Genomic DNA, 15,111 nt, shown 5'->3' with positions numbered 1-15,111 from the left:
AATATTTATTAACAGTAATAAGTGCAGTATGTAATAAAATGATTGAATAACACATAATGTAGTAATTTTTTTGTATAATAACTGCATTTTTTAAAAATTTAACAGCTTTGCAAAAAATTAATAAAAGTAAATGAAAGTCATGACATGTACAACTATTAGAATATTTTATGTTCGTGCTGAAGCATGAAGTAAAAATCATGGCGATTTTTAAATATTCAAATTCATATCGCAATTTGTTTTATTACTGTGCCTGTATATGTATGAGTTGACAAAAATTGCATAAGCCTTGTGTTATGTTTCAGAAAGGTAAAACAATGCATACAAAAGGGAATGTAGAATGTAAGGAAGATACACATTAAAAAGATACACATTCCTCTGTTTTTTAAACAAAGACTGTATTTGACAATAACAAATTTCAGATGACAAGACATATAGACAATGGCTTACAAGTCTGCAATAATTTTCTTGCTTTCATTTCAGTAAAATTATTTTCCCAGCAATGCTATTGCATTACAAAAATATGATATAATTAAGAGAAGGATAATTTACAGAGGAAAGAAAGTGAAAACAAAGCATGATCAAACACACCAAAATTAAGATGCAAACTAAATATTTATCTGTGAAAATAATTATAAAAAAGACACATATAAAACTTTTTTTTCTAAACAATAATACATAAAAAACTCTAACACTATGTACTTATGAATCTATCACCAAATAATGTTGTCCACAACTCACAAAGAAAGACATCACTGGAATCACTGTATTTATATCACATGAAATTTTTTTGCTACTTTATGTGAACATTTCATATTAACAATATCACAAATTAGTTTGAGTTCCAAAATAGATGCTGTATAGAAACTGTACAAGTTGTTATTAAGTCGAAATTCATGTCCTTATTTTCCAACTATATACAATCAACTTGTGAATACAGAAAGAATGCAATCTTTAAATAATATTTTAGTTACATTAAATTTAGTATTGAGAGGAAACAATACCAAAGGAATAAGCATCTTTGATCCTTCATTTGATAGCAAATTATCATCACAGAAACAAGAACATAGTAAATACAGTACTTTTTAATGTTTTCAGCTAACAGCTATACAAATAACAAAATAGCAACTAGACGACCACTAATGTTCATTTACTTTAATACTTATCAAATGTCAGTGCAAGTACATAAGTTTTAGCTTTACATTTAAAAGAAATATGATGGGAAAATAAACGTATGATTTGCATAACTAAAATTTGATAGAGAACATAACACTATTGAAAAATTTCTTTAGAGGTCATTTTTCCTTCAACTGATAATAATTTAAGAATTTAAATAAACAAAAATATAGAAAGAATTTGAAAATACAAAATTAGTATTAAATTAACAAAGAACTGCTTATAAGAAGTCTTCCTTTGAAGATTAAAGAGCAAAAGCTTACAACTGATGTGCATATAGGATTTTCAGAAATAAATTTATTAAATGATAAGCAAAACTTAGGAATCTTATCTTTTTCTGTTTTATGACAGCTTTTTACAATATTTATAAGGATAATTTTGATTGTTATGGAATTCCGTTTCTAATTATTATAACTATGTGAATTAAAAGGCAATTTACGCTGCCAATAAAGAATAACATTCTTGCACAAATATTAATATTTGAATCAAATTTTGTATTACACACTGGTTGAAAATGCAGGTGTTGAAATTTGAGGTATTTGCATATATATATATAAAATTGTTTCAAAAGTAAAAAAATAAAGGGTAAGTGACCATACTGAAAAAGCCTATATCAATAAAATATTACCACACTTTCAAACAATACGTATTTTGTCATCATTTTTTAATTAGACAGATTAAATAACATTGAAATTTCTTCCTTGCAAAATGATTTGATAGTTTAAGAATAATGTATTAAGCTTCATATTTGGAAGAAACCAAACAAGGTAGGACCAATAATGTAACAAATCATAAACTTAAATGAAACAGGAAATGTGCTTTCAAGCAGTCAACTCAGCAACCTTTTCAAAATTACAGCTTTCCATAATCTACAGCCTTAAATGCATAGTATATTTTACATTTGTTAAGGCAAATAATGCATACTTTAAAATTCTTTAGAAATAGTTTTTCTTAAATGCTAAATAATTTTGTTTTTAACTGTCCCTGTTTCTGTGATAAGTAACAATATTTGCTCAAAATCGTGTCCTTTTAAAAAACTTAAGGGTACAGAGACAGGGGAAAAAAGGCCTGATAATTAATAATGTAATATATGAAACAACAGTAAATTTACAGTTTTGTACACTATATTCAAATACTCTTCTTAAGCTAAATGTATAACTTCTGCTAAGATAAATGCAAATAATAATCTTTTTATTTTTTTCTTTATTATTCAAAAATACTCTTTATACACAGAAACAGACAAGACCATAGCCAGGATATTTTTATTCTTTGGCAAGGCCAAAACTTTAAACTTTCAAAAATCAAACATGGTTTCAATTTATTTGTGCCATATTTAATGTAACTTATTAAAAATGATTCTAACTGTTTGAAACTGAGACAATCTTATCAAACATATGTGTGCAGTAAAACAATTTGATCTTCATCAAGACTATCAACTACCCTTAAGTACTTAAAGGACTGCTTTCTGAACTTACATATTTTCCAAAGGCAGTTAAAATATTACTAGTATATAAATTAGAAAACATTACTGCACCTACAATATTTTCATATTATGACAATAAAATTTCTATTTTTATGTCAATGTATTTTTTCTGTAACAGAGAAAGCTATATGTTTCTGCTGTAGACCTCTTTGCTAAAATATTACATGAAGAATTCTGTATTTTCTTTGTTATGGCACACTTAAAAGTGTTATGCGAGTTTTTAACTGGGGGAAATCATTAGCTGCTTATTTAAAGAGGAAAATAAAAGTAGTTTGACTGTTTCAAACTTTCAAAAAGTACTCCTCAGCAATTTTAACAAAAATTTTTATTGTTAAAATAAAACAAATTTAAAATTTGAACACATTATTCAATCTTATTTTAATACATTTAAAAAAAACAGACGCAGCTATTACTTAATTTATCCAGTAGCAAATGAAATTATTTTACATAATTCATATGAATGATGTACTTATATCAAATCAAAAGGAAGCTGAATTTTTTTAAATTGTAGCGAAATATGAAAATGAAGATTTACAAACAAAATTTGACAAGAAAACACATTAAACTTAAAAAAAAATTTTTTGAAACGTATTCGATGCTTTAACGCAATTTTATTAAATATTTTACTGAACAAAAAGTAAGTGACTAAGATTTTGCAAATCTTGGTCACATATTTGTCAGATATTTCTGCTATTGACACTATAAAAAATTGCTTCACTGTGACTACTATGTACTAAACTACACATACTTGATTAATAATCTTTGGGTGGGGAGAGTAGTGTCTTTGGGAAAATAAAATGTTTTAATTAAATATACACAATATGTAACTAATGTACTTATTCATGTATTTTTAACTAATTTTTAAAGGTACTACATATAAATTATTAAAAAATTATACAAAAATTATACATTAAAAAATTGCTTCTCTGGGTAGTATGTAAGAAAAATTAAAAATAAAATTACAAGATGCACAATGGCTGTTATGCATCATTAATTAATATTCATAATTAAATGTGTCCTATAAAAGGTAAAATACATGTATTTTACATAGAATTAAGTAGCAATAACATAATAATTATAAATGTTTGACTAGTAAATAATGCTACTCAATGCAATTTCTACTTCAAACAAAGAAATATCAAACAATTTAACTCAAACTGAGTATTTAAAATATAATGATTTACTTAAACAAATAAAATTTCTTTTAGTACACTGCCATCAGAATTATGCTATAAAATCAAGTATAAAATGACAATTTGATATTAAATCTGTATTAATTAGCTGATGTGAATAAAGTTGGAAACAGTCAGTGAAAGCACCACACAACAGCCCAGGAAAGATTTCTTGAGACAATTTTAGATAAAGGCATAAAATAAAATTTCACTGACTGAGAAATTAAGTTCTAATATTAATATTGATGAGATGACCAACTATATTTTTATGCTACATTCTTTTAATGCAAGGATGACCTGGGTTGGCAAAAAATGGAGGTCAAGGACCCTTTTTGTTTATATATTGAACACAAATTTTTTGGAGCTCTTAACTTTTACTTTTTATACTGGCCGCCATGCAGTCACACCTGCAGCAGTCCATCACAGCTAATGGATAACGAAAAAAATCACAGACTTTTTCATATCTTTGTTGTAACTTCACAACATAGACTGATGGGCAGGGAATATACCAATAAAAGTGGTTTTACCACTATTGCCTGTACATAACTTACATATTGCACATCAGCAGTTACTGCTAACTGTATTCATCACACATCGGTCATATGTTCCACATTTAACCTATAATTTTTACATTTTCCTTCTTTTAAAATTTTTATTTTTTTGCTGAAGTACATTCAGTTGTCATATATATAATACAGGGGTGGAAAGTATGATGCTAATGCTTAGCTCTCTGAAAAACACAGTAACCTCAGTTCTGTGCCTTAAATGAAAATGGCAGGTGCAATGATAATACAGAAAATATCACATACTTCAGCTTATTCTAACAAAAATATCATTCAATCCATTTTCAAACTATTAGGTGATGGTGGCTCCTGTTTTATTCCTTTTTGAGAGAAGGCAAGAAGGGCTTTGAGGCTGCTTTCTGATTCATTGCTTACAACATCATCCTGCATTTCCACAATAGAATGATTACCATCAGTACTATTTCCAGAAACATTGTTCCTGTCAGATACTTGATTTGATCTCAGGTTTAAGATCATTCCATTGTGACATAAAGAATTCTCATTGTCTGAAGGCACACCGACTGATGTCGGACTGTGTCCATTTTGAATGGGTGTCACCGGGGTAGTTGCACTTCGTACATTACTTATATTTATATCAGTATAATGTTTAGGTGTAGTTGAGCCAGCTGTAGTTAATATATAGTCTCTTTCTAATCTTGGTGGACGGCCCCTAGGTCTGCTTTCTGGCTTTGGTACAGACATATGGTTTATATCTGTCTCATCTTTAATTTGATTTGCTAATTCTTTCACAACCCTAAGACCTTCATCCATTAGAGTTTCTTGAACAAGCTGCTTAGTAATATGAGAGTTTGCCTTTTTACCCTGTGCACTTTTTAAACCTCCATAACCATCATTTGTTTGAACAGACATATTAGAGTCATGTGAAGGAGATTCATTTGCATCGTGACCAATACTTGCAGATGATTCATAACTATATACAGAAAACTGTGAATCTATAAAAAAGAAATTTGTAATTAAAATACAATATAGAAATTGTAACAAAAAGATGCAAAACTTTATATGACTTAACACAGTATTGTATAACCTAACACATACTCTTAATACCAAAGGCAAACATCTTATTTAATATCAAGAATAGTTATTAAATATTATCAAAAATTTCTCTTTGTCAATGTAAGTATATGCACACTAATGTATATACTGTAATTTTAATGTAACTTTCAGAAAGAAAAACTATCCAGCATTTGAGCCTTAGAAGTGCAATAAATATTGAACATAACACTGCTCACAAAATTAAAACAATATACAATAAAAAATATGAACAGGAAATATCTCATGATTTTTTTCATTAGTCAGCTTTCACATTACTGCACTGAACACATAAAGGAAATGATTAAATGTGCAATAAAATTTAAGCAACTGATTTTTTTTATTAAATTTGAGTATTATATATAATAATTAATGGCAAATTAATATAACTATATTCATAATTGTATTTGACGAATGTGATGTTGTTCAGCATGCAATGAGTGATGCACAGAGTTAAATTAGAATTTCTAGATGTTTAAAATTCTGAAACTAAATAACTGCATTAAGAAAGCATAATAAATTTGAATTCAGGTCTTACATTTGAAAGTCTGGACTTAACTTTCATTATACTGTTGTTAAAAATTTCTATAAAATGAATAAAATATGCTTGAAATTGAAACGTTTTAAATAAGAGCAAAAGTGAGATGCCCTTTTTAGAAAATGATTATATCAAAGAAATAAATATAGTTTTAACTAAATTGATGCAAGTTCTCTATATTTTTAAATATTAACTTCAAAAGCATGATATACCATTCTTTATATAACAGCAATATCTTCTTTAAAATTTCACTTTTTAAAGCAGAACACATGAAATTATCACGTTGTGTTCATTTCCACAAAATTATTAATTTACTAATTTTGATATACTTAATATTGGTTTATTTCAATTATAATTATTCTAGACATGTAATTCCAGAAAATTAAAGAAGTTGGGTTTAGTCATTTAGAAGATATTTACTCATAAATATGCATATAATATTGCACAAAAAGCATTGATAAAATGTAGCTCTGCATCTTAAATATTTATCTGACAGATTCCCGATTCCGATAACATTAATTTTAAGTGAGTCTAGGAAGTTCATTCTGAGATAAGTGAGTCTAGGAAGTTCATTCTGAGATAAGTGAGTCAAAGTAATTCTAGCTCCAGCTGACAAGGCAGATGGGTTATTTGTGAAAGCTCCTATTTTTATTTATTTTTAAACAAGGTTATTTCATTTTTAATTTCATTCATTTTAACCCCGTGTGCCTTTTCAACACTTCAAAAAGTGAATCAAATAACTGCTAAAAAATTACATAAAATTCAACATTCTGTATTATTTGTAAATAATAAATGACAGTAAGTTGCAATATTTAAACTGATTGCATTTAAAGCAAATTATGCAATGCAAAGAAAAGTCAAATTTAATTTTATTCCAGTACATACATGCATTACAGAAATAATAATAATAAAAAGCATATCTTTTAAAAGGATTGACTATTAAAAGAAATCTCAGACAAAAAAAGGTTTGATTGCAAAATATAATGAATTTCGTATGTATACAAACACTACCAAAAAAAGGTTGAAAAATCTCCATTTTCTGTTTAATTTTTATATTAAGAAGGATTTGTTTTCCTGAACAGGAGAATATGTTTAAGTTTCAAAGCAATCTGAAAATTCATATGGTTAGAAATATTCATTTAGAAGTACAATCATGTTAAACGATGACAAGAATTCTTCAGAAAAATTACAGCATTTCTTTTCTTATCATGAGCTAACGGATTTAAAAAAATTCACAGGTATTCACGCATAAAATTTCAATATGAAACATACACATATTATTACTTTTAAAAACATTACCTGTGTCATCTGTATCAACTTTATCATTTTCAGAACAAGATGATCGCAATCCGTATCTGTACTCGGAGAAGTACCTGAGGAAGAATAAAAGAATAAATTAAAGACAATAATGAATGTTAAGAAGGTATGATGAAATTAATACTACTAAGAAAAAATTAGTTTTAGCAATGGCAAAACTTGGCAAATATTACACATTTTCATACATTTTTTTTTTAATTTATAAATTCTTATTTCCTACCTAATGGAAATTGAAAAAAAAAAAAAAAAAAAAAAAAAAAAAGCAATAAATGCAGTTTCGAAATTATACAGTATATTTGAATTATATAGTACATTTGAAATTATACAGTATTATAGTGTCATACAAAAAGATCGCTAAATTCAAGAATATATGGTCATTTCACTTAATCAATACAGTGCACTATGTTAACCGAGAACAGTTTTCGTGGCGAATATAACCGACGCTTGCGGCCACTCTTGCTGACGTAAAGTTAACATAAGTGTCGAATATCACCTTTGCAAAATGTTATTTCATACTTTCTGAGCTTCCAGTCTTAATTCAAATACAACCCTTGCAAAAGAATATGAGAGGAAAACGTCTCTTCCAATCGAATCGCACGTCAGTTTTAGTTTTCATCGCAGACTTGGTAACCAGGTAGGTCAAGATGATTTCCCAAATGAGCTTTTTCCAAATTGTTGATGTCCACTCTCAGTTGCGAAAACTGAGCCGAAAAGGAAAATAGTGGAGTTTTAGCCGAAAATTTCCCCCCCCCCCTTAAAGAGCTCAAGCAGCCCCTCTTAAGAAATCCTAATGCTCGATTTTTATTAGTTTAGTTAAACATTTGGCGGTAACTTGCTATATTTGGCGTATTAATGAAATGCACTTTTTTCTTTGATGAAAAAAATCGAACAACGGTGAAATACAATTCATATGAATTTGATGATGTTTAAAATAAAAGACACGAGTAGTTTTGCTATACACTTTCATGCACGAAATTACCCAACAATTGCAAAATAAAATCGCATGGATTTGAGATTGACTAACAATATACTGTAATTTAAACTTAAATTGAAAACAAAAATCTTTCACACAGATTCACTTAAAACTGAGATACAACAATATCTTACACAGCCTGGCTAACCGGCTCCGTCATTATCCCACACTCTTTGAAATCGGACTAACTGAAAAACTAAATGCATACAAAAATGTTAATAAGTCTCCTCCCCCCAAAAAAAAATATTCTTTCTTCCAGTTTTTCAACAAATAAAACGCAATTTATAAATTCTAATGTCTTTACTATGAACAATTTTTAAATATGCATATTTATCGCAATTCACATTAAAAAAAAATTCAATATCGATGTCTGCAGATGTTTCCTTGGCCTGCAGTCATTTCTATGTAGCAACGAATATAATTTATCATTAAATAATTGCATATTGCCGCAACTAGATAAATTTTAAAAGCAAAATAAAAGTTCGTAATTAAAAATGGAACATTCCAAATAAACTGACAAGGATTCATAGTTTTGTCATTAGTGCTGCTGTTTATAAACAAAAATAAATTATTCTTATTGCTGTTATTCTGTATTGAGAGAACTACATTTCTACGCTGCACAAGTTTTAAACTTTTCTACTCTGCACTGAAAATATTTTATTCGGTTAGAAAATATTTTTTATGGTTTTTATCTGTTTATAACTGCATAATTGACAATTGATTTTAAAAAGAGTAAACAGAATTCAAAAACTGATTTTATAATAATAAAAATAGATTTTAACTCAAGGTAAGAATTTTGTTGGGTTCTGAAAATTAGAACAGCAAAATGTTTTTCTACTCTCAGTCCATACACAATTCTAGAGACAGAATAAAAAAAAGGGGACATGGCCAGCGTAAGGTGAAGAGAAATTTAAAATTATTTACTGAAAATATGTTTAAAATGCTATCAGCTTAGCACGGGTTTGCATAAAAATCTATCGTTTAATTTTTCACATGGAACACAAGGTGACCAAAATACATAGGGTTAGGAACACCTAACTCTATATCATTTGATTAATTCATAACTTATGAGAATCTAAATGAAGGATGCCTTAGTGGGAGATCTTTCAAGGGAAACTGGCTTCTATTGATATTACACATGCAGAAAATTCCTATGCAACCAGCTAATTCGAGAGTTTCGCATTTTCTGAAATGATCAAAATTTTAATAAGCTGAAATGCAATTTTGGAAACATTGGTGCTCCAAAATGTGCAAGAACCTAAGTCGATCCTTAGAAACATATTTCGATTAACTTTACTACTCAGTCTTTTGAGTGGCTTTCTCATTTTATTGGAATAGTTTGCATAATTAATTAAAAGATTTTTTTTTTGTGTGTATATATATTTCATACACAATTTCCTTTTCCGGAATACATTAGTTCGAATCAATCTTCTAAAGTTAAGTTTTAGAAATTTGTTTTTCAAACTATTTTCAGTATCTTTAAAGCTTTAAGTATTCATAAATCCTGATTGCAATTTCTGTGCCTAACGCTGAAATATCAAATATGAGATTGAACTAAAAGGTCAGAATGCAGCCATTTGCCATACATGTTAAACTTGTTGATTCATTGCCTTTTAAAATAACAATTAGAAATCATAACACATATCAGTGAAACAATTTTCATATTTTCTACTATGAAATTTAATTTAATTAAATAACCGTAAATTAAAATGGATGTACGGTCTTCCAAGGATAAAATTTGAAAGCTTTACCGATTTTTTTAAAACAGTGTGTCGAAGACAGAAATATCAATCTAACTGAATAAACTAATTGTTTTTAACACTTATTAAGGGAGGGACTTATTTATTAATCCCCGCATTTAAGTTTTCCTTAACTTAATTTGTCTGGATATTTTAAAAATCGGAATTAGAAAGAACAACATTTTTAGTCCTTCCAATTCAAGTTTATTTCAATACTTAGTTCTTAAACACAATCAAATCAAAATAAATTGTATTGTATGCTGAGTAATTTCGAATTTCGTTTAAAATATGATCGAATGAAAAGGAAAAAAAAAAGTTAAGTAGTCTGCTTTGTGGAAGTTAGTGCTATTAATTAGCATGTTAATTTGGCAAACGGTCGCCAAATTTCAGCCAGTTAATGACATCGGACTTAAGAAAAAGTTAACGCCGGAATAAGGGGGGGGCAAATTTGCGAGGTCTTGGCTAAGTAGGGAGTATTTATTTACTTGCAATCTACTTCATTTTCCTCTTCTGTGTGGGGTAATTAAATTTTGGCTTAAAGTCCCCTATTTTCTCTTGCGGCTAAACTACAACCGGGTAAAAGGACACCAAACCTCCAAAATAGCCTTGATGATTTTATCTCGATTCAGTCCGAATCGGAAACATCCTCCGATCATTCGCCCCATCTCAACGTTAGTTCTCAACTCCTTTATACAAGGACGTAACAACAAGCACTAACAACTTTTACGTTTAATACACTTTTACGTGTATAAACGTAAAAGGAGTGCGAGTTTGACTCGTTCTCTTTTGTACGTTATGCTAAAACAATAACGTGGTTCTTATTAGCCCAGGGGTTCTCAATCACGGGGGAATTTCATAGTTTCAAGGTGAGAATGTTGTCAGCCTTTTACTTAATTGTTTATTTAATAAATGTAAAAAAAAAAAAAAAAAAAAAAAAATACATATTTTATTCAAATTTTGGAATTTACCAACATATTCTAAGTTTTCTGTTGTTTAAGTTGTTTAATTTATAAAATAGGTTAGAAAATAATCTAAATCTAAATATATATATATATATATATATATATGCATTTTTCACGTTTTAGAATGAAGGGGGGAATGATCTTCTAGCAACGGCGAAAGGGGTGCATGAGGCAATAAAGCCGAGATACCTTCTATTTTCACCTTTGAATTTTCTGAAGAACCAATTTACCAATTTGTAGTAGCAGTTTTTCTTTTCCTTTTTTTTTAATACTTATGTCAGCTTTGCAGCACTGTTTTAATTGCTAGTTACAACAGGAGTTCTTTCAAAAAGATCTTAAGAAAATTGGAGTATATTGAAACTCAAAATAGCCAAAAAGCGCTAGTTTATGATAGCAGGCCTTTTCAAACTGAAACATACATATAAAAGTAGGTATAAGCAAATTGTCCGCAGAGTTAACAGTTGCAATGGAAGTATTTTCTAAGTGCAGATCAGAAAATCTTTAACCAGAAAAGTTCACAAGAAACGAAGAAAAAACTGAAATACAGAAACATAAAATGAAGATGTCGGGAAGAATTCACAGCCATTCCGACAACATAAAAAGAAAAATTTGCACATGCTTTAGATAAGTTTTGGATTTCGCTACTAACGTGCCGAGCTCTGTATAGACAAAATCATCAAAATATAGAAACCACCACAAGGCTGTTGGATTCCATTCATTTCCAGACAGCGCAGAAGGCACCATTATTCCAGATAAATAATCTGAAATTTTTTTTCTTGTTTGGTGACGATTAGAAATAATTCTTGTATTCGGAAACGGCAGTGCTATGAACAGTTTAAAAGAAACTGGAGAGTGCTTTTGTGATGGACCTTTCAAATCACATCAATTGCAGTTTAATCAGCCTTATAGTATCCTTGTAGATGTTGGAACTTCTGTTGATGTAACAATTATAATGCTTCGAGAAGTAAACTTTTAAGTGGGTGTGAGGGAATAATAAAACAATATCTCTTCAAGACAGTTCAGAGTGTCATTTTCAGACTCCTAACATGGTCAACGAGGAAGGAACTGGACAATGTCAACCACAAAAAAGGATTACAACAATAAACGTAGTAATTTTATTAAGAAATAGGTACATTATTTCTTAATCGATTAATATGATAAAAATATATGTTCTACTACGTCTTAAAAAACAAAGTAAATATTATTTTGCACAGAATGGCAAAACATCTCGCAGAGGTGGATAGCCTTTTAAATTAATCCAAATGCTGCTGCACCATCTTTTTAAAATATGCTTTTTCTTTTTTTATTTTTGTTTTAATCTTAAAATGAACATACTTAAAACAACGAAGTAACAGAAAATTCAAAGCTAATGACAGTTAAATTATGTATTTATTGTTCCCAAACCGAATGATCTAATTTGAAAGTTTCCCATTTTTATGGCTAGTACATAATAATGACATTTTAACATTTTAAAAAATAATGCACATTTTAAAATTGGTCTATTGCGCTTTTTTTTTAAAGTTGTCTTTTATAGCGAAATTAATGCGGACTTGTAATATGTTAATGTTATCAAAACTTGACATTATAATTTTGAAAAATACGAAATTAAACATCTCTTTTATAGCTTCAAAATTGAAACAAAATTAGCAGTTTTTGAAAAACGATAACCAACTGTCTTTTGGCATATCTTAGAATGTGTAAAATGAAGTTAAAAGCTTCCCCTAAAATAATACAAAACAAAAGCTAAACATTTTATGCAATATTGTTTTCATATATAATTGCATCCCAACAAGATAAACCAAAATAACAACTTTGTTGAAAGCACTCACTTTACTTTCTTTTATTTATAAAAGATGGTATAAAAACGTAGATTGTGTTATACTAAATGAAATGAGGATTATTTCCTGATTGGACTGAAATAGGAGTAAAATTACAGAATCCACACCTTTAAAGCTCAAATGGGAAGAAAAATGTTAATGCTGAATTGGTAACGGGCGCAGTCGCCACTTAGCCGATAAAGATGCCTGAAAAAATGGCTTCAAAGTATGCTGTATAATGCATGGTTTATGACAGAAGGTGTCATCTTACTGAAATAATGATTAAATTATAGTAATAGGGTGATTGAGGATATTTAGACGCGCAATACTGATTCATATGCATTGAACAAGTATCATATTTGATCCAAAACCCTAATTTATGGCATACCATAGTAGAAAACTTGGCAGTATGAAGTCAGTATACATGATGAAATGTAACGCTCATCGCTTCATATCTAGGCATGTAGACGAAAATTAGTCGTTCATTTCTCATCATAGAGTACTATGTGCATCATTCAGCTAGTAAGCACGCAGGATTCTCTTCCTCAGTAAGTAGCTTGATGTCATTGCTCCAACTGGTTGTTATATTAGTAATCTTAATTGCAGGAGTTGAAGCAACAAGAATCAGCGCAACGTTCATAAATCTGTAGCACCTTCCAAACTAGTCCTGCAACTTTATGAATACTACGCTGATTCTTGTTGTTTTAACTCCTCCAACAATTAGTTATTCGGCGTGTTATTTTAAATCAGTAATCTCGCTTATGTCACATATCAGCTTACTTCCGGTCTCCAACAGCTGATTCTAGACTATTGTTCAAATCATTTTTAGAGTTCAATCGATAGTCTCATGCTGCTGAACACATTCAAAAACTGTGGATATTAGGCCGCTTCACTTACTGGGCAGTTATAAGAAAGGACAGTTTTGCCTTCTCTGTTAATCGTTTCAAATCCCATGAATTAGGGAAAAAAAAAAAAAAAACTTTGATATGCTAATCAACTAACAATAAAATGACAATTTTTTTTTTTCGTATGCTTAAGCGCTTGCAAATGGTTAAGGGGTTTGGTGAATAAAATATCATTCTGTATCATTTCTCTACTCGTAAATGTAATAAATATCTTTGAAATCATGATCGTTATGTCTGCTAATTCTACCCGATTACCACAGCAGATTTTAGTGCCCAGAAACGTGATCTTTATAAGAGTTCTTTTCTTAAATTCAGCCAGATACAAACCAGCGGCCAAGCGTTGGCGCTGAACATTGGTAGTTCACTCTAGATTCGATTCCAGGTGACGGGCTGGCTGCATGTTTGGTTTTTCTCATGTGTACGTGGATACGAGCCAGTTTCTATTAGGAAGTCCTCCAAGAAGACATACTCCCTTAGGCAGATAACCCTCGCGTGCTTTGCCGTAATCAAATAAACCAAACTATATTTATACCAATGTATATTACGACGAAAAGGATTAAAAACATCCGAAATAAACGATAAGCCCATTTTAATAAGGAAAACATTTGCTATTACTCTGGCTGAGTTATAAATTGGATGTTTTCATATTAACTTTTATATGATGCCTTTGAACATATATAATTAATTAAAAATTGAATGTCTGATTATTTTTTGACAAATTTGGGAGATTTTTTTTTAAACCAATAGATCAGGGTTTCTTAAACTGTGGGTCGCCAAAAATTTTAGCAGTTATGATATTTCAACTTATTATAATAATTATACAATTACCAAATATATTTACACAACGTACACAGATAAGACAATACAGACAAAGAAAAAAAAAACGAAAACGTTTCGACGCATTCTCTTTATAATATAAACGTCCATTTTCCTTACTTTGCACGTGACGCTGTCATTTCGTCTGTTACTTATTTAAAATTTTCACATTTTTCTATGTCTTAAAATCAGAAATTAAAGTTAATGACCTAAAACTGCAATAGTATATTACAGTACAAGTGAAAAAAATTGACAGTTTCACTCACGCGTGTGTCGGATTTGCGCAATACTTATGGGGTGCCACAAAATTTTTGTAAATATTATGGGGTCTTGGGGGTCGCGAAAAAATCTCAGTGATAAAAAGGGGTCGCGACTGAAAAAAGTTTAAGAAACCCTGCAATAGATGATGATACTGCTATGCAGTTTATATGCCTACTGTAAGATATATATAGATATATTATTATATTATATATAGAGAGAATATATATATCAAAATTATGACTTTTATTTATTTAAATTTGGTTGATCCCCTTTCAATCCTATAAATTGTAATTGCTTAAAATAAACTTCTCTGAACGGCGTCATTTCAGAATTAATCGCTGT

At 29.3% G+C, this 15,111-nt stretch overlaps 1 protein-coding gene across 8 annotated transcripts in view; it reads right to left on the bottom strand.

Moving 5' to 3' along the window:
- Positions 1 to 374: 374 nt before the first annotated feature.
- Positions 375 to 15,111, bottom strand: part of LOC118186187 (uncharacterized) — a 153,182-nt gene continuing 138,445 nt past the window's right edge. For all 8 annotated transcript variants that reach the window (XM_035356252.2, XM_085809681.1, XM_035356256.2 and 5 more), the window contains 2 exons: positions 7,279 to 7,352; positions 375 to 5,344 (listed from right to left, as the gene is read on the bottom strand). In XM_035356252.2, the coding sequence (XP_035212143.1) occupies positions 4,665 to 5,344; positions 7,279 to 7,352 (754 nt within the window). In that variant the 3' untranslated portion in view covers positions 375 to 4,664. The remainder of the gene's footprint in view (positions 5,345 to 7,278; positions 7,353 to 15,111) is intronic.

Source organism: Stegodyphus dumicola, chromosome X2, assembly GCF_044657685.1.
Source record: "Stegodyphus dumicola isolate Sdum_Otavi_A_Nest chromosome X2, ASM4465768v1".
NCBI lineage: Eukaryota > Metazoa > Arthropoda > Arachnida > Araneae > Eresidae > Stegodyphus > Stegodyphus dumicola.
This window is presented reverse-complemented; position numbering and strand designations above follow the sequence as displayed.